Source organism: Melospiza georgiana, chromosome 20 (assembly GCF_028018845.1).
Source record: "Melospiza georgiana isolate bMelGeo1 chromosome 20, bMelGeo1.pri, whole genome shotgun sequence".
Lineage (NCBI taxonomy): Eukaryota > Metazoa > Chordata > Aves > Passeriformes > Passerellidae > Melospiza > Melospiza georgiana.
Genome location: NC_080449.1, coordinates 9,684,710 through 9,708,253, shown reverse-complemented (window position 1 = coordinate 9,708,253; position 23,544 = coordinate 9,684,710). Strand labels below are relative to the sequence as shown.

The window sequence follows — 23,544 nt, the reverse complement described above, 5'->3', positions numbered from 1 at the left end:
AGTTGGTTTTTCTCCCAGAAAACACTGTGCTAGTGTCCTGTGTGTGCTCATGCACACACTTCTGAGTGTGCAAAATAATCCCTGTGCTTCCAGGGGGGGCCAAAGGTGGGAATGCCCAGGAGATGCCTCCAGCCCTGCTCCAGTGAGGAGGAGGAGGCAGCTCACACGGGATCCAGGCAGCGATGCAGGAAGAAAAAGACATTTTAGAGTAAATGTCAGCTTTTGCGTTTCTGGGTTTGGGGCTTTTTTTAAACACGTGGGTGGGACTTTTAATGCCCAGATGAAGCTGAGATGGTTTCAGTCTCCAGGGCTTATCCAGAAGATTCACACAAACACTATGGAAAGTGTCTCTTTGCTCAGGGAGGATGAAATTTGACACTGCAGAGATTTTAACCCGGTGTTGCGGCGAGGAGCCTCGGTGGTTAGCGTGTCATATCTGATAAAGGCTAATCAGCCCTCCTTCAGGCACCATTCCATTCTTATTTCCATCTGCTCCCCATGCAGATTGTGCTGTCCATGATATGGACTCACAGGCAGGGAAACCACTGCAGGTCCTGCTCAGGAATCAGAGGGTCAGCAGTGGAGAAGGACACTATGGATCCCAAAGCAGAACCTCTGAAAACAGCCCAGGAACTTCCCAAACCAGAACCCCTGAAAACAGCCCAGACATCTCCCAAACCAGAACCCCTGAAACAGCTCCCAAACCAGAACCCCTGAAAACAGCCTGGGCACTTCCCAAACCAGAACCCCTGAAAACAGCCCAGACACCCCAATCCTTGCCTGGAAACCAGCAGCTTCCAGCACCAGTTTGCCCTGGTGTGGGGATGGGACCCCACTGGGCAGCAGTTTTCCTGCCCAGCCCCAAGCTCTGCATCCCCTGGCCCCAGTGCATCCCTCCCAGGCTCCTCTCCCTGCCTGGAGCCTCCTCCCCAATTATCCTGCTGCTGTTTGTTCAGGCCGTGTGGGTTTAGCTCTCCAGCCTCATGTGCACTGTGTGTATAGGGAAAGATAGATTGTCGCTGCTTTCCAGTATAAATCACATTCCTTACAACACTCCAAAGTAGCATTTTCAACCTCAGGGTGCTAATAGGATCCAGCAGGAGAAAGAAATGTCAGCTAAGTAGCAGGCGCTGTTTGGAGAGTGCAATGGAGCTGATCCACAGCCCCGGGGCAAAAGGAGCAATCCCAGGGCAAAGGTTAAAGAGTTCAGGAGCACTTCAGCCTACTTAATTGCAACAGGCCTCTTACACGGTGTAAGATGGATGGCTCGGGCCGGCCGAGGGGCGCACAGCGGGGCCGGCAGCATGGCCCGCCCCGGAGCGGCGGCAGGGCCGGGAGAGGAGAGGGATGGAGCCATGGAGCCATGGAGGCCCCGCGGCTGCTGCTCACCCCTCACATCTCCCCGGAACGCTGCTGGGGGTCAGAGCTGTGACAGCAAACCCTCTGGCCATCAGCTCTGTCCCATCTGTATCCTTCAGCCATCAGCCTTGCCTCATCCTGATCCTCAGGCCCTAAACTCTACCCCATCCCAAGCCTCAGGCCATGAGCGCTGCCCTATCCCCATCTTCAGGCCATCAGCTCTGCCCCATCCTGATCCTCAGGCCATGAACTCTGCCCCATCCCTATCCTTGGGCCATGAGCTCTGCCCCATCCCAATCCTCCAGCCATCAGATCTGCCCCAGCCTGATCCTCAGGCCACGAACTCTGCCCCATCCCCATCCTCTGCCCCATCCCAATCCTCAGGCCATAAACTCTGCCCCATTCCCATTCTTGGGCCATAAACTGCCCCATCCCAATCCTGGTGCCCTAAACTCTGCCCCATCCCAATCGTGGGGCCATCAGCTCTGCCCCACCCTGATCCTGAGGCCCTAAACTCTGCCCCATCATGATTCTCCAGCCATCACCTCTGCCCCATCCTGATCCTCAGGCCATGAGCGCTGCCTTATCCCCATCCTCAGGCCATAAACTGCCCCATGCCAATCCTGGGGCCCTAAATTCTGCCCCATCCTGATCCTGGGGCCGGCAGCGTGAAGCACAGGGATTATTTTGCACACTCAAAAGAGTCTGCCCCATCCCGATCCTCAGGCCATGACTTCTGCTCTATCTCCGTCCTTGGGCCATCAACTCTGCCCCATCCCAATCCTGGGGCCATCAGCTCTGCCCCATCCCGATCCTTGGGCCATAAACTCTGCCCCATCCCAGATCAATGGGAATTTATACTGGAGAGGGCTTTTGCAAAGAGCTCAGCACAGGCAGATGAAAAACCAGTAGCCGGAACAACTCCAGCTGCCAAGGAAAGGTTTTCTGCTCCCCTGAAAATCATAAGGAATGTTTTGAGGGGAAAGAGGGGGAATTGGGTACTGCTGCTGCTCTTGTAGCTTTTCTTCTAGGATTTGTTTTCTGATTTCCTTTCATTTTGAATCTTCAGAGTCTGAGGGTGTTTTGTATCAGTCCCAAGGTGTTTCTCTTGGGAAGGCGCCTCAGATAATATTTTTAGTAGAGTTTTGGCTTGTTTTCTGACACACATCTGAGAAATGTCATCAAAAGCCGATGTTTTGCATGGAAAAGGTCTTTTGCATTATTTTTTTTTTTTTCATCTGAAGAAAAAAAAAAATAGATAAAACTATTTTTTCCCCTTTCTCATCGGGAGGTTTGTGCTGTTTCCCTGGTGATAAAGACACAGGGCTGGCTCTTGAGACAGATGCGTTTAATAACTCCCAGCTCTGCCACAAACCCCCGCCATGACCTTGGGGATGCATGGGGTGGGATTTTGCTCTTAAAGCTCCTGTTTGGCTGGGGGAAAACGTCTGAAAATTCTGCCCCGTTGTTTTCACCCCGTCCCTCATCCCAGAAACTACCCCTGGTGCTGGGGATGCCCCATCCATCCATCCATCCATCCCCGAGCCGGGATGCTGCTGCTCCATCCGTCCGTCCATCCATCCATCCCCGAGCCGGGATGCAGAGCGAGGGTGGAGGATGCCCTCTCGTGGGAAGAGCGGGGCTCAGCCGAGTTCCCGATCCCCTCGGGGGCATGGGGAGACCCCCAACCCTGCGTTCCCCCTTCCCCGGGATGCTGCGGGTACCCCCAAATCTCGGGGAGCATCCCCGCCCTCCCCATGGGGGCATCACTGATACCTCCACAGCATTCAATACCTTTTATTGAGAGGTGTGGTGGTTGTGAAAAATGTGTATTTTATGTTTGGCTTTTCACAAATATTCAAATGAATATTATATGTGTCGTGTGTTAGAAAGAAATGCTGTATTAATTGTCTAAAGTAGTGTGTTAAATTCATATTTTATGGTTGGCTTTTCGCAAATATTCAAATGAATATTATATGTGTTGTGTGTTAGAAAGTGATGCTGTATTAATTCTCTTAAGCAGTGTGTTAAATATAGTTTTAGATGTGAAAAATTGGTATTTTATTGAGAGAGGTGTGGTGGTTGTGAAAAATGCATATATTTTATGATTGGCTTTTTGCAAATATTAAAATAAATGTTAAATGTGTTGTGTGTTAGAAAGTAATGCTGTATTAATTCTCTTAAGCAGTGTGTTAAATGTAGTTTTAGGTTATAACAAAATGTTAAAATAGAAACTGTGCTGTGTAGAGTACTTTTTTTAAAGAAAGGACTGGCACTAAGATAGCAGCCACAGGACACCTGAATCTTTCAGAGAAAGGGAATTTATTGCCCCATTATCAGAAGAAACGAACTTCTTCCCACCCTGAAGGCGCTGTCAGGATTCAGAGGAAGAAGCTGACACTGCCCAGCCAGAATCCTGGGTTTGAATGGAATTTATGCATCATGGATGAGGTGTATGAATATGCGACAGGCTGTTGCTTTTAAGGGTTAATCCTCTGTTAACATGGGTCCTTTTTCAGGCTCGTGCTGCCCAGAAAAAGGTACCCGGACATCTGTAACTCTTTGTTTCTATTGTCTCATATTGTCCTAATTCAAATTGTCCAAATTATTATTACTCTAATTGTATTACTATTTTTATAACCATTTTATTACTATTAAACTTTTACAATTTTAAAAACAAGTGATTGGCGTTTTTCACAGTGGCGTTTGCTGGAATCCCAGGACGAGGGGAGAGATGAGAATCTTGACTCCATGTTTCAGAAGGCTGATTTATTATTTCATGATATATATTGTAAGAAAATTGTATATTAAATCTATGCTAAAGAAGAGAAGAAAGGATTTCATCAGAAGGCTGGCAAAGGAAGGGAATGGAATGATAATAAAATCTTGTGACTGACCAGAGAGTCCAAGCCAGCTGACTGTGATTGGCCATTAATTAAAAACAACCACATGAGACCAATCCCAGATGCACCTGTTGCATTCCACAGCAGCAGATAACCATTGTTTGCATTTAATTTCTGAGGCCTCTCAGCAGAAAAGATCCTAATGAAAGGATTTTTCATACAATACCTCCGTGACAGAGAGGGGCCAGGAGGGTGGGCATGCAGGCGTAGCGATGGGGGGGTACCCCAGCTGCCAGCACCCAGCCCAGGATCACAGCCCACATCCCCCAGCCCCAGAATGGGTGCTCAGGAGAGGAGCAGGGCAGCCAGGACGCAGGGCAGCAGCAGGGGCCCGGGCCCAGGCCGGGGGGCTCCGGGGGAGGCGTTGCACAGGTCGGTGTCGCAGCAGTGGATGCGCACCCCCGGCAGCTCCTGCTGCTGGCAGTGCCGGGAGGTGGCACAGCCGCTGGCCAGGAGGATGCCCAGGACCACTGCAAGGCAAGCACAGGGAGGGACGTCAGGGAAAATGCCACTGTAGGACAGGAAACAACACCACGGGAATTCGCTGCTCCTTCCCAGGGAAAAAATGTGTCGCAGACGTGTTTAATGAAAAATCCTTTTGATAGGATTTTTTTCTCCTGAGAAGCTGAGAGGCCTCAGAAATGAAATGTAAGTAATAATTATCTGCTGCTGTGGAATGCGACAGGTGCATCTGTGATTGGTCTCATGTGGTTGTTTCTAATTAATGGTCAATCACAGTCAGCTGGCTCGGACTCTCTGATCAATCTCAAGATTTTATTATCATTCCTTTCTATTCCTTTCAAGCCTTCTGATTAAACCCTTCTTCTATACTTTTAGTATAGTTTTAATATATAATTTATTTTATTATATAATTTATTTTAATACATAATTTTCTTTTAATATAATATATATCATAAAATAATAAATCATCCTTCTGAAACATGGAGTCCAGATTCTCATCCCTTCTTTCATCTTGGGACCACTGCAAACACCACCACAAAAAGAGACCTTTATTTCCTGACTCCAGCATTTATAGACTTCCCAAAGTGACAGCAGATTTGAGGGTGACAGTGCCACCTCTCTGATGACACTGGACAAACCAACAGTTCATCGAGTTTCTCCTCCTCCACATAAAAGAATGCAAAACAATGAGTTATTTACAGAAAACGTGTGAGAAAGTTCACTACAAGAATGTAAACATCAGAAGGTGTGGTGGTGCTCACAGGGGTCCCAGGATGAGGGAAGAGATGAGAATCTTGACTCCATGTTTCAGAAGGCTGATGCATTATTTTATTATGTATCTTATATTAAAAGAAAATTATATACTAAAACTATACTAAAAGAATAGAAGAAAGGATTTAATCAGAAGGCTTGAAAGGAATGGGATGATAATAAAACCTTGTGACTGACCAGAGAATCTGAGACAGCTGGACTGCTATTGGCCATTAATTAGAAACAAGCACATGAGACCAATCAAAGATGCACCTGCAGCAGATAATCAATGTTTACATTTCGTTCCTGAGGCCTCTCAGCTTTTCAGGATAAAAATCTCAGCAAAAGAATTTTTCATTAAACATGTCAGTGACGAGAAGGCTTAGAAAATTTTAAATTTCTAATTTTTAAAAAAAATCAGGGTGACAGGTTTGGGGCTGAAGAGGAGCTGCACTCACCACTCTCTGTTTTAATGCAGAACCGGTGCTTGAAGCCCTGGTGGCTCTGGGAGCAGGTGATCACCTCAGGCTTGGAGCACCCCATGTCCACGTTTTTGGTGCCAACCACGATGTTGCAGCCATAGCACTGCAGTCCAGACACTAAACAAGAACCAGAGGGAACACGGCCGGATTTTTATTTTATTTTGTTTTTTCCAGGGGGGAAAAGGCTTCATCTCGTTCCGAGCCGCTCTCTACCGACGGCTTCGCAGCGCTCCCTGCCTTGCCAAGTCGCATTAAGCCCGAGCCAGGAGCTGCCCGTCACTGTTTACCCGGTGGGCCCGAAAATACAGAATCATCTCCCACTAGAGGTCAGTGCGAAATCAGAGATTAGCCGCAGATTTGAGCTGGGATCAAACTGTGCGAGCTCTGAAACAGGGGGTGGAAAGAGCAGGTGAAACCTCACAACCACAGACACCACCGAGTCGGGGCTCAAGGCAGGCTCAGAAACACCAAATTTTCACCAAATGTCTCCAGTTTAGCTGTGCTTGCTAGAAACAGCTTTTTCCCTTTTTCACCAAATGTCTCCAGTTTAGCTGTGCTTGCTAGAAACAGCTTTTTCCCTTTTTCACCAAATTTCTCCAGTTTAGCTGTGCTTGCTATAAACAGCTTTTTCCCTTTTTCACCAAATTTCTCCAGTTTAGCTGTGCCTGCTAGAAACAGCTTTTCTTTTTTTGCACCATTTTTCTCCAGTTTAGCTGTGCCTGTTTTGGCACTATTTGCTCCATAGGGATGGGTTTATCAGCGTGGCTTGGTTTTCCCCTTGATGTTATCACACAGGGTCTGTCAGGAAGGCAAACCTGCTTGGAAATAAAAGGGAAATCTTCCTTCAGAGCCACCGTGGTGCCTGTGACCTCCTGTGCTCCCACAGAGGGTTTTGGAGGCTCAAAATCTGTTCCCACAGGGTTTTGGGGGGGCTCAAAATCTGCTCCCACAGGTTTGGAGCATCCTCACACAGCCAGGCACAGCGAGGGGAGTCCCTGCCCCGGCCAAACCAGGGAATAGGAGCCCAAAGGATCACAAATCCTGGCACGCTGCCCTTTTGTACAAAACACAGTGGCACCACTCCATCCTAAAATCACCAGCACGCAGCTGCACCACTCAGGAGCGCTCCTAAATTCACCCTGAGGATAAATCCCACCTGGCAAGTTGGGTTTAGGAAGGATGGAAAAGGGTAAATCTCACCTGGGCAGGTGGGGTTTAAGGAGGATATAAAAGGGTAAATTCCACCTGGGCAAGCTGGGTTTAGGGAAGATAGAAAAGAATAAATCCCACCTGGGCAAGTCGGGTTTAGGAAGGATGGAAAAGGACAAATCCCACCTGGGGATATATAATAAAACTATACTAAAAGAATAGAGTATAGGTCGGGTTTAGGGATGATGTAAAAGGATAAATCCCACCTTGGCAAGTTGAGTTTAGGGACAATGGAAAAGGACAAATCCCACATGGGTAGGTCAGGTTTAAGGAGGGTGGGAAAGGGTAAATCCCACCTGAGCAGGTCAGGTTTAGGGAAGATGGAAAAGGATAAACCTCATCTGGGCAAGTGGGGTTTAGGGAGGATATAAAAGGGTAAATCCCAGCTGGGCAAGTGGGGTTTAGGGAAGATGGAAAAGAATAAATCCCACCTGGGCAAGTCGGGTTTAGGAAGGATGGAAAAGGACAAATCCCACCTGGGGATATATAATAAAACTATACTAAAAGAATAGAGTATAGGTCGGGTTTAGGGATGATGTAAAAGGATAAATCCCACCTTGGCAAGTTGGGTTTAGGGACAATGGAAAACGACAAATCCCACATGGGTAGGTCAGGTTTAGGGAAGATGGAAAAGGATAAACCTCACCTGGGCAAGTGGGGTTTAGGGAGGATATAAAAGGGTAAATTTCACCTGGGCAAGTGGGGTTTAGGGAGGATATAAAAGGGTAAATCCCAGCTGGGCAAGTGGGGTTTAGGGAGGATGGAAAAGGACAAATCCCACCTGGGCAGGTCGGGTTTAGGGAGAATGGAAAGGGTAAATCCCACCTGGGCAGGCCAGGTTTAGGGAGGATATCAAAGGATAAATGTCACCTGGGCAGGTCGGGTTTAGGGAGGATACAAACCGTGACTCCAGGGCACGGCCACACCAGCACTCACCCTCCGGCAGGACGAACACCACGGTCAGCAGCGACAGGATCCCATGGGCACCTCCAGCCATGTGTCTGCAGAGCAGGGGGGGCATCTCGGGGGTCCCCCAGAGCCCCGTTCACCCTGTGAGCTCTGGGGGAGCGGGCTGACACCCCCTCTCCTCCCAGCTCCTCACCCAGGCCGTTCTGATCCTCGGTGCTGCCTCCTCACCTGCCAGCCCTGCCCGGGGTGCAGCAGGGACCTGACCTGGCTGCCCAGCCAGCCCCTGGCACCCAGGCTCCTGCTGTGGGTGTTGAATTTCTCCCTGTTCCTCTGGAGAAATTCCCCGACCCTCTCAGTCCGTGCACAGACCTGAGTGCGTATGTGCTACCCTCGGTTATTTCTGTCCTATTTCCTCTGTCCACGATCACTTCCCATTAATACCACCGTGCAGCAGCTCTTGGAGAGAAATTCTCCCTAATCAAGATTTAGTTTTAAATCCACTTCGAAATCCTCTAATTCAGTTGGATTAGGCAGAAGGGGTTTGGGGAGATGTATGGTTTTACTTTATTTTTTTTTCGTTTTTTTTTTGCCTGTCTCTTTCCTCTCTGAGCTGTCTCATCTTCATGAACGGACCCACCGGCTTTCTGTGACATATTGTGCTATTTAAAGAGGAAAGGAATAATTTTATTAAAGAGAAAGCAGTCTAAACTAATTTTAAATCCGAGACTTGAGATCCTCTAACAAAGCACAGCTCTGGGGATGGCCCTGGGGTGAAGGGGGAAACCTGAAGGAGAGGGAAGAGGGTTTGAATGGAATATTTGTGTTTACATACCAGAAAATAGCTGCCTTAATAAAGCAGGGCGGGGGGGGGGGGGGGGTTAGAGCTGATCTTAGGGCTTGGATCAGCTCTGGAGGGAGCTGGGGCTGGTGGGGCTTGGGGAGGGGACAGAGGGACAGCAGAGGGAGGGACTGAGCAGCGATGGCTCTGCAGGGCCAGGGTCACACCCTCATGGGACACCAGGGATGTCCCCAGCTGCAGCAGCAGGCCCCCAGCCCCCTGTGGGCCCCTCCAGAGCTGTCCCCACAAGCAAAGCCCCGGCTCTGAGCGGAGCTAATGGGACTTGGGGAGATAATGCTTACTAATAAGAGAGCGCGACCGAATGCGCGGGATTAAAAAATTAAAATGACAAAATAAGCAGCTTATGTAGCTCATCCAGCAACTGCCTGCTAGCAGCACCTGAAATCCCCCACCCTGGGCACCCCCAGCCCACCGGGCACCTCCTGTGCCAGCCAGGCAGGCTCGGAATTATCTCCAGCAGCATTTTTAGCAGGGATGCTGGTTCACATTTCACCAAGAGGCAGCACAAACTGGCCCAAGGAGGGGCATCTACAGCTCAGGAGGGGCAGTTGGCACCTGGGAGAAGTGCCCAAGAAATGCAGCTCATGGATTTAAATCCCTTAAACCACCCAGGGTGTCTCGCTTGCCTCGAAACAATGTGATTGTAACAAATGTCTGACACAGTAAAGCCTGAAAGCCTGGGGGAGAAGGGATAAAAGGCAGGAAATGGGATTGATTTAAACGCGTGCATAAATCAGAGCGTTCAATAAGGAAGGAAAACTAACTTTTAATCCCCTAATAAACTCATCGGTTATCTGGAAGGGGCAGCCAGGAGCAGCCTGGGCTCTGTGGCAGCGATGCAGCATCCCTGGAAGTGTCCAAAGCCAGGCTTGGAGCAACCTGGGAGCGTGGAAGGTGTCCCTGCCCTTGTCAGGGGTGGGAACGGGGTGAGCTGTGAGGTCCCTTCCATCCCGAGCCGTTCTGTGAGTCTGTGATGCAGCAGCTGTGCACAGCTGGCAGGGCTGCGCAAACCCCTGGGCGCTGCACCTGGATCCGCAGCCTCATCCGAAAAGCGGCTCCTCCGCTGCTCCTTCCCACCGGGAACACAGCGGGAAGGTCCGGGAGGGTCGCGGGATGGAGGCGGCATCGGTGGCACCTGCAGCGGGATGATGGGAGAGTCATCCTGGTTTGAGGGATTGCCGCGCTCACTTAGAGTAAGTGTTCGTCTGGTTTGATTCCATTGGGATACCGAAGAGAAAAGCCTTAAGAAAAGGGGAGAAAAACCCACACAACCTTTTCCACTGCTCTCATATGTGAAACTTAGAACTCGTCAGTAGCGCTGGCGGAACTCGGAGCGATTTACGAGCTCCGTGGCAGCGGGAACGCCTCGGGAATGGGAATGGGCTCCCTCCTGCACCGCTGCTCCGGCTGCGGGAGATGCTCGAACCCGAGGGATACGCGGAGAGAAAGTCCAAACCCTCGGGATATCCAGCGGGAAAGCTCAAACCCCGCGCAGGTTACGCGGAACAGCGCAATCCCGCGCGGAGCTCATCCCCGCGGCACCGCCCCGCCGGGGACGGGACTCGAACCGGCGACCCCCGGGCGCGCCCGCCTCCATCAGCGAGGCTGAAGCGAAACCACGCCCCGCGCGTCACGGGGCAGGGGAAGAAGCTCCGCCTTCTGCACGCTGATTGGTTCAATGTGATGAATATATTAAGAGGGTAGAGGAAAGTGCGCGTTTTAGAGATTTAACCGATATTTTTATGAGTTTTAGGTCAAATTTGGGGCGCAGAGTAAAATATTTCTTATGGGGATTAGAAAAAGATGTAGAATTGAGGGGAAAAAGAATAGCAGCGTTGGCTCACTCTGTTCTATAGAGATACAGGCTGCTGGAGGTTTATAAAGCATCGGGTAAAGAGCGGCGATCGTGTTGTATGAAAGGAGAGAAGGTTAGCACTCCCCTTGATAAGGATGGAAGAGGCCCTAGTGGCCTGTACAACACACATACGGTTAAGGCACTGCCACCTACTTCGTGGCATCTAACCATGTTTTTTTTCTGTTTTCTCACTCTTGTTTTCTTTCCGGGAGACCCCAAACAAAGCGCAGCGAGCCCTTTTTTAGTCCCCCGGCTCGCCTTGTCCCTCAAAAGCCGCCGGCGCAGCAGAGATGAGCTCACAGCAGTAATTCACCCTCCCACAGCGTGATGTAACACACCCCAGCCACTCTCATAAAATAAAGTTACACCTCCCCTGCTCCAGCCAGCACAGAATCCTCATTTCCAGAGCTGTGCCCGAGCTAATCCTGGCCCTCCAACCACCACAGCCATGCCAGGCTGCACAGAATTAGAGGTAAGCAGAGCTCATGCCAACGGGCCCCAGCATTAATCCCAGGTGGGATATTAAGGATTTAAACACAACCTTTATGAAGAGCAGCTTTACAGCAGATCCTTTACATTAGGGGCTTTTCTAGCCCTGTTCGTGAGATTTCAGCAGAAAATTCATCTCTGTCCTCCTCAGCTCTGTGTGGCAGCACAGCTGGGCAAGCAAAGCCACTCACACACAGGGACAGGAGAAGCACCATGCCAGGAAATATTTCTGAATCAACATTAAAATGCTTTGCTGGAGTGAAATTCCACCTCCTCCATGCTGCAAAGCAGCACAGCCACATCTTGCATTGAAGAGTTGCACTGGCCCTCAAGAATAAGGCTGAAAAAAATCCTGAGTTGATCATTTTAGCAGTGACACCAAGTCTAGACACAGTGTCCCTTCCTGGGGGTAATGAAAACCCTCCAAAGGCAGGGATATTATTAACAGCCATTTTAGCAGCTCAACATGAACTCTATTTTTATACTTTAAAAGAAAACCTATGCCTCATGTCTTGCAGCTCTTTCTCTCCAAGGGTTTCAAAGCAAGGCAGCCTCAGAGCAGCACCCCAGAGGTCTGGGCTGTAATTGATTTTTTTGTTATTACCAAGCACATGAGGTAAATACAGGAAAAAAAATGAGATTTTGCTTCACCAGGAGCAAAACATCCCTTTGCAGCAGAGTCCTTTGGGTGCAGTAAAACTTGTGGATCCCTGCATTTCTTATCCAGCACAAGGTAAATCCTGGATCCCTGCAAGGAGAGCAGCAGGAATCATTTCCTTTGGCTCAAGCTTTCTGCGAGGGGTTGTAGCAATGTTGTCTCTGCAGCTCAATCCTTTTCCCTTCATTAAATCAATTTGGATTTGTGTTTGCTCCTATTTTTCTCTCCACGCTGCTGCTCCTCATCCTCCCTCACTGGAGTTTCTATAGAAAACATCTCCCCTTCAAAATGTACTTTAAGAGAAGCTCCCATGGGCACAGACACTTCACATGAGCACACTCTTCACCACAAACATACACATAAAATCCCACCTTTTTATTATGGCACATGGTATTTTTCTGGATGTGTAAATACCACATGGATATGACAAAAAGGGAAAGAAATACCAATGCTGAGATAGATACAGAGTCATGCCATTTGCAATACAGCTTCATACCATGGATTGCCAAGATACAAAAAGTCTGGGTTTGTTTCTTTTTACATTGAAATAACTTTACAGTGTTCTGTGAGTTGGCTTTAGAACCAGGAGAGGCAAAATAAAATTAAAAAAAAAAAATTAAAATATGCTGAGAACAACTACAAGCAGGATTCATTTTAATGGTTAACAGAAGAACTGTAACTTTGCTCTAGAACAGCATCTATTAAACACACATAACAAGAGGTAAGCAACTATACAGAAGGTAAGAGATTCCACCACAGGAGTCAAGTCAGGGGCAGGAAGAGGGAAATCTGGAACTGCATGGTTTTATTTGGTCACAAAGTTTGAGCTGAGTGTTTTAAAATGAAGCACCCTTAAAAATGCAGTACTCCTATTTAAAACAATACAGAAATTTCCCAAGAGACTAGAAACTACATTCTGGGAAAAAAAAAATTTAAAAAATTAAGAAAAAAAAAAAAAGTAGACATATTAAAAAAAATTCCACACATCTCTAGGCCTGTGACTTAACTTACTGGTACAAAGTAGACTGGCAGCTCTTCCTTAAGCAGCAACAGTGCCCAGAAGCAATGCCATCAGAAAATACAGTATCTTTGGGGTGTCCAACACTTCTGACCCGACATCAGAATCATCCATTTGTCTGCCAAAACATCAGGCAAGAAAAGGAGACACTGCATCTTTTTTTTGTTTCTTTTTTTTTTCCACCACGTTGCCCAGCTCTAGCAGAGCTAAGATGTTTTCTTTGGGCCAAGACTAACAGAAACCACTTTAGCAAATATTCTTCAGGTTTCCTGCCAAACTGGATTTATGGGTGTTTTTATTTTTGAATCATTTTTTTAAAAACATGTTGAATTTTTTTTTTTTTCCTGACAGTCTCTAAAGCAATCCTGGAACGTTTAACAGTCACTCTTCCACAGTTTAATTGTTTTGTCGTTTTCTAGCGCCGCTGACGCGATGATGTTTTCTGTTGGGTGACAAGCTGTGGAGATGACAACATCTGAGCAAAAAGAAAAGATAAAAAAATTGAATTATTTCAGTCTTGTTCATAACAGGTATTTCTGAAAATTGGCAACTGTGTTTTATTTCCTTGTAGCAGAATTAAATGTGCTATTTGTAAATATCTTACAACTTTTGCAACTCTGTGAAAGGAAATACAAGCAGGAAAGAATTGAGGGCAGTGGGGAAGTGTCTGACAGGTTTCAAAAGGTGAGAACTCTCTAGATTCCAGTTCTTCCTTCTACCAGATCATGTCAGACACAGCTGAATCAAAACCCAGCTCAGTTTTTTGTCACGGAAGGTATTTCCAATATCCCAGGCAATCCTTAGGTATCATTTCATCTCCAGAGCCTGAAAATTAAAATCTGCTGCCACTGCTTTCCTTACAGTGCAAATCACTGGGATCCTGCCCCAAAAATCACTGGGATACAGCCTGAATTCCCTGAGATCCAGCCCAAAAATCCACTGGGATCCAGCCCCCAAAAAAATCACTGGGATCCAGCCCCAAAAACACCACTGGGATCCAGCCCCAAAACAGACCATTCACAGTCATTAATTTATGAGACATTTAAATATCTTGACCAGTTCTGTGCTCAAGCAAATCTTCTTTGCAAGTTGATGTCAAAGTTCTTCACAGGTGAAGAATAAAACATTTTCAATGCCCATAAAAAGAAGCAAAACTCCCAGGATTCAATTAAGCTTCAGCCAGTCAAGAATTCATGGGTCTGAGAGTAAAAATTGATGTAAGATAGAAAATGCTCAGCACTGATGGTATGAGGGATATTTTATCAATAAAACCAGAATTCTCTCCCTCACCTGTGTGTCCTTGTAGTTTCTGTACAATCTCTTTTGTCTGAAGGTTCCAGATGTAAACCAGGTTGTCTTCTGAACCAGACACAATCCACTGCAGGGGCAGAGAGAAAAACAAAGTTATCTGAATCTTTCTGATCCATATCCAAGTGCTATTTCTCAATAAAGATTTCATTGTTGGCATGTGAAAGGGAGAAAGAGGAAAATTCAGAAAACCTGACAGTGAGCCCACCTAGAGACATAGAAACCAGCACCCACTAAAGGAGGTTTTCAGCCCCAAAATCCTCTTTTATCTACAGAGGAACAGTAAAACTGCACACAGATAACAATAAATAATCAGATCAACACCAACCTTTCCACCAGTGACAGAGAAATTGGCAAATATGCAGTACTTCTCATTTTTGTGTCCTGTGTAGGTCTTCAGGCACTGGAAGGGAAGAGCCACAGGACATTAATGCAGCTGGGAGAGTTTTCTCAGTCAAGGACAAACTCTCTAGGAAAAAAAGACTGAATACATCAAACTGTGATCCTCACCCTGCCAAAAAGGCAGATCTAGAGGATGCAGAGTGCAGCTCTGCTCTAAAACACAAAACAAGCCCTAAATTTGTCCCATTACAACAGTGAAAGAGATCAAAGGCAATTTATTTTTCATGCAGAGAAAAATGCAGAAATATTGCTGTACTCAATGTCTCAGGGCTATGCAGAAGGCAAGTATTTTCTTTTTTTTTTTTCTTTTCAAAGGCATTTTTAATCAGAATCACAGAACAGTTGGAGTTTGAAGGGATCTTTAAAGGTCTGACATGGGCAGGGACACCTTCCACTATCCCAGGGTGCTCCAAGCCCCTCCAACCTGGCCTTGGACACTGCCAGGGACCCAGGGGCAGCCTCAGCTGCCAGGGCCTTTTCCCCCTCACAGGAAACTTTCTAACCTGAATCCTCTTTTAGTTCAAAACCATTACCCCTTGTCCTGTTGCAACTGGCTCTGCTGAAAGTTTATCCTCTCCACTAAAGAGGTACTGTTTAAAAATCACATGTAAAATCCAATATTCCTAAAAGCTTAGTTAAGTCTACCTGAATAGAAAGAATTACCTTTCCTTTGCTGTAGTCCCAAAGTTTAAGAGTGCTGGAAAACAAAAACAAAGGTTTTAGTTCTTGGGTTTTTTTTAAATCTGAAAAGTTCCTAGCAGCTGGAAAATGTTTCTCCATACCAGAGTTAAAAGTTTTCATGGATCATTTTAGCCTGGCTTTGGAATGCAGAGTTAGTTAACCCCAAAATATCAATTTTACTGCCATGCCATTCATATTCTCCTCCACAGAAAACACTATATATGAATCATGCATTATCATTACTATAGCAGCCAAAAAGCAAATTAAAGCATGATTTGATACTCCAAATTTCAAATCTGTGTGTTATTCTCCTTTTTTTTTTTTAATACTTACTTGTCCAAAGTTGCAGCTAATATGTATTTGCCATTTGGTGAGAATTTCACAAAAGACACAGGAGGGTTATCATCATCTACAGCAAAATGAAAAGCAGGGTTACAAAGTGCACAGCTGTGTTGTCTCACTGACAAGAGAGGTTTCTTTTGACATTCATTTGTTTTTAATAGTTTCACTGAAACACAGAAAATCTGTGTGAAAAATACAGCCCAGACAAGAAATATTTCTACTTACCAATCAGTGTTTTCAAGCACTGGCCTGATGCTGTATCCCAGATACGACTGGTAAAAACACAGAAAAAATAATTATTACTGGGCTTGAAGTCTTTTATTACAATTTCAACATCACAAATACAAGGTTTTGGTTTTTAAAGTATTTTTAAAATGCAAAAGGTTCAGAGTGATGCAGACAACTTACCAGAGTCCATCATAGCTACTTGACACTATCAGGGATCCATCACGATTAAAATGCACCTGGAATATTATAATTACTAATTATTAAAACTAAGAACTAACAACTTCTATTAATAACTAATAACTTTTTAAAAATAACAACTTCATGTTCATAAAGATCAAATGTTTAAGCTCCTTATTTTCCATTTCTGACATGGAACATATCAGAATAAAACATGTAGGTAGAAACTGATTATTTTAAGGGCATGGAATAGAACCTCTCATGTAGCTACTTAAGGTGAATTTTCTGCTATTTGGATGTTTTAAGGTGAATTTTCTGCTATTTATATCAAAAGAATGATTCTTTAGAATTATTGCTATTAAAAGACATTTGTAAGTGTGAAATATCTTTTACACCTTGCAGAATGACCATGTTAAAACAGCCACAGTGCAACACATCTGAGGCTCAGATTTTTTTCAGTCTTTTTCATTTCAGTGACATTAAGAGTTGAACACCTTCTGGTTTTCCTTAATTCCAATGGATATTGCTGCATTCCAAGCTCATTTCTCCTAGGAAATTAATGAGATTTAAAACAGGAGTGTTGTGTGGAATAACTTCAGTAATGACTTGGAACAACACAAAAGCAAGAGAAATACAGATTGTTCTCTGAGCATCAAATGCCACAAATCAGTGTCCCAGAATGACACCCAGGCATGCCTGGCACATGTCTGCACTATCCACATTTACAGCCAGGACCAAAATCCACACTGATCTTAGAGAAAACACCACTCAGTTCATTCCCACTGAGCAATGGCCCCTGGCAACAACCACAGCCCAGCCTGGGTGCTGTGTGAGGGCTTGGTGACAGCACAAACTCACCCTCCACAGGGCAGGAGAGGAGCTCTGCTAACAAAACAAGCATTTTTGTGATTTTTCACTGATCAGGAGGGACTTACAGCTGAAACTGGGTCAGAGTGAGCAGGCAACGTCTTGAGGCACTTCCCTGTTTTTACATCCCATATCCTCACACTTTCATCGAACTGGAGAGGCAAGAGAGGCACCAGGGGGTTTAATCAACACCTGACTGAGGCACTCACAGCATCAACCTCAGCCCAGCTGGGTCAGAAAGCCCAGGACACAACCAACAGGCTGGGAACACCTCCCTGAATGCCCTGTGTCCATGTCCCCACAGGGAATGGAGCCTGTGGATGTTCACTGTAACAGATCCCAGCATTAAATCACATTTACATCCCCATTCCACTCCCATCCATGCAGGACACTGAGGATGGACTAAGGGCTTTTCCCCAAGCAAACACAGCAGGGGGAATGCACAGCTCACCTGCCCACAAGCTGTGTTTGTGAGGGAAAACACAATTAAAATGAGCTGTGTGATTCATATTCTTTTATTTAATATTGTTTTCAAACCATGATCTGACCCAATCTGCAGAGGGAGAGGTGATTAGAAGTCATCCTTTAGTTAAGTCAGAATCCAGGTGATTAGAAACCAGAAGTTGTACTAGAAATTCTGTATTCACTAATTATAAATTGTACTACATCAATCCTGCCTGCAGAAATCCTGTGCCATTCCAATCATAAATTAGTGTGCTACACTAATCATAATAATCTGTTAAGAAAATAAAGCTGTAATTGTAACTATGATTTAATACCATCATCATTCTGCCAAGGATCCCTAAAGAACCTGTCTGTCCCTTTAGTGACAAGTGACAGAGTGTGCAGTACTTGCTTCCCACAAAGGAAAAAAAAAAATTAAAAACCACTCACTGAGCCAGAAACGATGAGGTTTGACTGAGGGTTGAAATTGCAGCAGAAAACGTAGTTACTGTGCCCTTTCAATGTCTTTAAGCACTTACCCTGAAATAAAATTCAGCAGAGTTAAATACACAGCATCACCCAGCACCATAAAAGCACCCAGAGAGAGCACATTAAGGTTAATCACTGTGCAGCACAGAAAGAAACATCTCCAACCCCAGATTTAGCTGGGCAAAGGGCCAGCTGCAACAAAACAGGGCAGAAAAAAATATAAAACAATCATAATGATTGCAGATGAGGTGCAAACTCTTTATGCAGCTCGGGACGATCCAAACCATTTAATATTTCTAATCAAAACTCAACCAAATTATCCAGTTCTGTCACAAGAGAATGGGGAGGGAAAAGCAGAAATAAAAGTTACAAAAAGGTTTCATCTGAGAGGCTTTTTGCTGTGGTTCTGTCTCCATCATCAGGCTTTAGAGCTCTCTCAGAGCATAACAGGCTCCTCATGGTACCCACAAGCATCCCACTCTTTCCAAGAGCACACAGCACAATTCATTCATCCTCACAGCCCATCCACCAGCTTGTTACAAGCAGGAACCCAAGTGGAGAAGCCAATGCTGGAGAAAAATGAAGGTAAATAAATAATAATTCCTGCCCTTACCGAGCTTACATCCCATATTTTGAGAGTTTTGTCATCAGAGGCAGAGACAAGGAGGTTGGAATCTGATGACCAAGCAACATCAGAGATCCCCTAAAACAAAGGAAAACAATTCTGTTCTCAGCTCTGTTTGTTCAGCCACACAGAAAAGTGGAAAACAGACTGCAGATCACATTCCCAGCTGAAGCTTGAATGAAAATTCAGCACTGAGAGTCAGAAATTCAGTGATTTTGCTGGGTTAAGAGCTCCTCTGGCACAATTTTAAGCTGAGCCACATACTCTGAGAACATCAGTAGCTCCTTCACAGAGTTCTCACTGTGGCCACCAAAACCCTTTGTTGGAATTCCTAAATAGAATGCTCATAAATTAATCTGAGTAAATGGCTTTTCTTCATGACAAATGGCTGCTGTTTACAGTCCAAGTCCCCAGAGGCTGGAGAAGATTCCAGTGGTTTTTCTTTTGATAAATCTTCATTTTTGCTCATGAAACTTCAGCATGTAAAAACTTAAAAAAAAAAAAAAAAAAAGAGCTTGGAAGTTTTGTGTTTTCTTAAGAACTTTGCAGAATGAGTAAGTGTTGTGTTTATGTAGGCAAACCCACAAGAAAAATTCAATCTCCTTAAAAGGCAAGTGTTTTGTTCCTTATACAAAGGAAAGATGGAACAGGACACAGTGTCAGAATTCACAGGGATTTTCACCCAGGAATGCTCTGCCCTGTGTCTGAGGTGGCTTCTCCTGCAATTCAGGGACACAAGAAGCTGGCTGGGCACTGGGAATGCAGCCTGCACTGCACCCATATTCCCAGCCTGCCCCAAAATTAATGCAGCAATTCCAGAACTATATAAACAAAGAACAACTGAGGAACAAACCTTCTACATAGGCAGAACTAAGCAAGAATGGAAATTCTTGGTTACAGGTAGAACTTAACCAAGAATGGAAATTTCTGAATGAGGAAAAGAAAGCAAAATGCTTCCCAGGTAAATTCCCACAGAAACCACCTGATACTTACCAGCTTATGACCAGATATTGTTTTTTCAAACTTGCCATCATATGCTCCCCAAATTTTAATGAGTTTGTCAGCAGCTGGAAAAGAACGTGCCAGTTGAGAGGTTAATTAAGAGCACTAGCAGAGCTGTCCCTCCCAGGTGAAAGGAAATAAGTCAATTCTGTCTCTGGGCAGCTCTCCCTCCCCAGGCAGACCTCAGGGACGAAGGTGATTTTGAGTTGGTGAAGAACAGCTTCCTACACAGCCCTCTGCAGCAGCTGAGGTTACATAAGCTGCCTGGAATGCAGAGACACTCCAGCAGCTTTACTTTCTCTCCTGACAACTTGGGTTTCTACTTTTGTTTTAGATTGCCAGTGGTAAAAGCAGTGCTGGTTCAGGGGAATGCTTGAAAGGCTTTTGCCCCAAAAAAGAACAATAATTACACCACAAGCTGGACTGAGTGGATGCCTGCAGAAACCCAGACATATTATCCATGGTAACTTGCAAAGCAAGCCAGAGAAAAAAGTTGCTATTTGCCAGATATAGAGTTTGGAAAACATTTTCAGGGGAAAGGGGAGGGAAACTCTGATGGGGACACTAAGAATGATTTATATGGCACAGTGCACTGGTTTTATTGAGGTTGTCTGCAGTTAAGTCAAAGCCCCAAGCCATTCCCACGTCTGGAAGATGTTGCAGTGACCCTCACTGTCACATTCAACATTTCCAACTGGCCTTTCCTTACACATGGATTGTCTCTGCATCACTGACAGTCACAGAAGCACATTTTCAGGGCAAAGCTGTCAAGCAGTGCTGAACACCAAAGAAACCCTCAGGAAATACCAGAGCTGACAGAAAGGAGACTTTTCTATCACTTAAGAGAGCAAGCAGTGAAACACTATTTATAACAACCTTCTGCACTTCACTGGGGCAATCAGAGCCTCTGACTGCCAAGCACCACAGGCACACAGGACAGAGCATCAACTCTGCAGCACCTTCCTTATTTCCCACAGGAAAGTTTTGCCTGCAGATACTGTGCACAAAGTTTAATTTAAATGTTCACTTCTAGTGATACACAAAAGCACAAGGGTTTTCTCTGCACAGGAAATAATCCTGTGCTGGTTTTTGCCCATTTGCTCAGTCAGGAAAGCTGAACAGGTGAGGGCTCTCCTAGCAATGCAGGGACCCAGTGCTCAAAGTAACAGAACTTAAAGGAAATTATCTCAAAGAGTGACAGCTTTGGGATCACTCTTGTAAGAAAAACCATGTCATGACATGGCATCCCTGATGGAGGCTCAGACAAGCCCTTCTTCAAGGCCCACATTTGTGTTTGAAATGAGACAAAAGCAGGCAATACTTACAGGAGCTGGCAAGCCACTCTCCATTAGGACTGAACTTGACTGATGACACTGCCTTTGTGTGTCCTGCTAACGTGAACTTGAGAGCATAGTTTGGCTTTACTGGGGCAGGCTGGAAGAGAAATACCCATGAATGAGTTAAACCCCAAATTCAGCATCTCAGTGGCCAGCTCTGATCAGCACAGGGGAATGGACCATGAGGATGTTTACCACAACAGATTCCAGCATTAAATCCCACTTACATTCCCATTCCCCTCCAAATTCAGAAAAAACCAAACACCCTTTCAGTCTGGGGCCTCACTGTTCCAAGCACAACACCAAATCCCTCCTGAGGTAAATTCCATCCAAGCCAGCAACAAACAAGTGAGAATAATCCAACAGCCCAACCACAAAGTGCCTGGCACTTCCAAGTGACACTCTTGGTATTGATCTGTGCAGTGCTTTCAAGTGTTTGCATCTTCACCCTGATCATGAATTAAACCACAGGCCAATTCCTCCTGCCCCTAAAATCCCACTTTTACCTTTTGAAAACCCCTAAAATCCCACTTTTACCTTCATGGTTAGACAATAACACCTCCCTTGAGCATCTCCAGGCTTCAAAGAACCTGAATAACTGTTTCCCCACTGCACAACTAGAGGTTCACCAATTCTCCAGCCACCTCCAGGCATTCCAAGGACACAAACAAACAGCCTTTGTCATGATCAAAATGACAAGAAATATTTCACTAGTGAGAATTTCCCCAAAACCTATAAAAGAACACTTAGCACTACAGCAGAGCTGCACTCCATCCACTTTTCCCATAAAATCCTCAGCACGAGACAACAGCAGAAGCAGCCACACGGAAAAGATCTCAATTTACAGGAGAATTCAAATCCCTGATTCTGATCTGGCTGCTGAGTGTTCAGGTAATTCCAGGTGTTTTTTACAGGGATATTTTTTGGGGCCCCACACACACCTTGCTCTGATTGGTCGAGGAGGAAGGAGTAGATTGTGTTTTGGTGGATTCTGCATCTGGCTTCTTTTCTTCTGTTGCCATGGTTCTGGAGCTGGCAAATGAGACTTATGGGTGCTTGAAGGGGAGACTGAATGTGCTGCTTCAAAAGGCAGCTCCTGCCACTGAGAGGAGAACCACGCTGAAAGGAAAACCTGGAAGAAAAACAAAATATTCTCATTAGCTGTCAAAAAGATTCTCAGCATGCACAAGAGTGAGATTGGTCGAAGTGCAGGTTGCCAGAAACCAGCATGAAAACCCCTATTTATTATCTGTTGAGCAACACAGCAGGATTTTAGGCCTTCAGACCTACTTATGTGCAAGACCAAGAACTCAAGCCACAGCTTTTGATCACTCCTTGGAAAAGCTTTTTCCAAACACACGTACAGCACAATAGCTTTGAGGTGTGGCAGGGTTTTCATCTCACAGACCCCAAAGCACTTGTAACAAGTACTTAGCACAGGGCAAATACAGTAGTTTGTATGGAAGATGGAAGGAACAGGCAAGGCCTTGCTATTTTAATTTATGAGGGAATATGAGATGATGATGAACACAAATAATAACTGGTATTTGCAAGACCTGACTAGATTCCTTTCAATATTTTGGTGTCATATTTCCCTGCTGAAAGGTCTGAGCACCAAACCACTCCATTCTCCACCCGAGACTCCCCCAGACTGGCAGCAGCCTTGGATCAGCCTCTGCTGAGTGGCTTTCTGTAACAAGACCTGATGGAGTGCAGCGCCAGGATTCCGTAATCGGGGCTGATGCTGCAGAGGGAACTGAGCTGCTCCGCTGCAGCTCAGCCACATTTCAGCTCGGGAACACAATCACCCCCGGCTCACACTGTCGGGATTTGCCTGCTAAGTGCATTCGCCACCTCGCAGCTCCTTTGGCTGCTGGCAGCACACTGGGGAACGGGAGCCCTTGCTCCCAGGATCCCGCGGCATTCCAAGCATCTCCTTGCCCAGATAACCAGTTGCCTGCCGGCTGTGCTGGGTGTGCGGAGATCCCAGAATGAGCCAGGCTGGAAGGGAGCACAGCAGGCTCATCCCAGAGCACATGGCACAGCCCTGCATCCTGACCATCCCCACTCAGGGACACTCCCCGGCCAATCTGAGGGCCACGAGAGCAAATTAAACTTTCCCAGAGCAGATCTCCCATTCCTTTTCATCTGGAACTCATCTCGCAACTCGGCAGCTGCCAAACCCAAACCACCGCAGCAGCAGCATCGCTGCCGGGCCCGCCTGGGCTCCGTGCCCGGGGGGCGCATCCCCTCCCGCGGTACCGGTAACACCTCCCCGAGCCCCCCCGGCCCCGAGCGGCCCTTCCCTCGCTCTGGAATGCTCGGGAATGTGGGGGGGGGGGACCCCGAGAATGTGGGGAGGGGGTGAGGGGAAGGTGGGGGGGGGGGGCGGGCAGGGCGCGCGCGGAGGGGCCCGGGGTGGGTGAGGGTGGGGGGGGGAGCGGGCGGGCTCGGCGCGCGCTGCCTGAGGGGAGGCGGCGGCGGCGGCGCGCGCGGGCAACGGCGGAGCGGGAGGAGAGCCCCGGGCGGTGCGGGAGACGAGGAGGAGCAGACGGGGAGAGGAAAGGAGAGGAGCCGCCGCCGCCTCGCCCCTCTGGTTCTTTCGGTGACTTACCGGGGGATGGGGACGGGGAAAAAGGGGGGGGCGGCCGCCGCCTCCTCCGCGGCGAGGGAGGAGCGCGGCCGCGGG

The 23,544-nt window shown here is 46.6% G+C and overlaps 2 protein-coding genes and 1 non-coding gene across 3 annotated transcripts; 1 reads left to right on the top strand and 2 right to left on the bottom strand.

Moving 5' to 3' along the window:
* Positions 1 to 4,547: 4,547 nt before the first annotated feature.
* LOC131092042 (urokinase plasminogen activator surface receptor-like) lies at positions 4,548 to 8,186 on the bottom strand. The gene is made up of 3 exons (XM_058038513.1): positions 8,102 to 8,186; positions 5,933 to 6,073; positions 4,548 to 4,732 (listed from the first exon to the last, which is right to left on the bottom strand). The coding sequence occupies exons 1-3, from the start codon at positions 8,184 to 8,186 to the stop codon at positions 4,548 to 4,550; spliced, it is 411 nt and encodes a 136-aa protein (XP_057894496.1).
* Positions 8,187 to 10,839: 2,653 nt separating this feature from the next.
* Positions 10,840 to 10,967, top strand: LOC131092060 (U6atac minor spliceosomal RNA). Its single transcript, XR_009115460.1, has one exon. It is a non-coding gene; the product is annotated as a U6atac minor spliceosomal RNA (small nuclear RNA).
* Positions 10,968 to 12,289: 1,322 nt separating this feature from the next.
* Positions 12,290 to 23,544, bottom strand: WDR5 (WD repeat domain 5). Its single transcript, XM_058038386.1, has 14 exons — positions 23,470 to 23,544; positions 21,797 to 21,987; positions 20,844 to 20,952; positions 19,510 to 19,583; positions 18,505 to 18,594; positions 17,853 to 17,942; positions 17,027 to 17,110; positions 16,095 to 16,150; positions 15,912 to 15,958; positions 15,678 to 15,753; positions 15,327 to 15,360; positions 14,590 to 14,664; positions 14,244 to 14,331; positions 12,290 to 13,428 (listed from the first exon to the last, which is right to left on the bottom strand). Exons 2-14 carry the CDS (start codon positions 21,875 to 21,877, stop codon positions 13,328 to 13,330), a joined length of 1,005 nt encoding a protein of 334 aa, XP_057894369.1. The 5' UTR covers positions 21,878 to 21,987; positions 23,470 to 23,544; the 3' UTR covers positions 12,290 to 13,327.

Excerpts from the sequence above, each read along its gene's own strand:
- WDR5 (XM_058038386.1), bottom strand. The coding sequence starts at position 21,877 with ATGGCAACAGAAGAAAAGAAGCCAGATGCAGAATCCACCAAAACACAA. Across the intron at positions 18,595-19,509 it reads CAATATCTGGTCATAAGCTG|GGGATCTCTGATGTTGCTTG; the intron begins GTAAGTATCAGG and ends CCTTTGTTTTAG. Across the intron at positions 15,361-15,677 it reads TTAGCTGCAACTTTGGACAA|CACTCTTAAACTTTGGGACT; the intron begins GTAAGTATTAAA and ends TTTGTTTTCCAG.
- LOC131092042 (XM_058038513.1), bottom strand. The coding sequence starts at position 8,186 with ATGCCCCCCCTGCTCTGCAGACACATGGCTGGAGGTGCCCATGGGATC. Across the intron at positions 6,074-8,101 it reads GGTGTTCGTCCTGCCGGAGG|TGTCTGGACTGCAGTGCTAT; the intron begins GTGAGTGCTGGT and ends GTTCTTGTTTAG. Across the intron at positions 4,733-5,932 it reads CTGCATTAAAACAGAGAGTG|TGGTCCTGGGCATCCTCCTG; the intron begins GTGAGTGCAGCT and ends CTTGCCTTGCAG.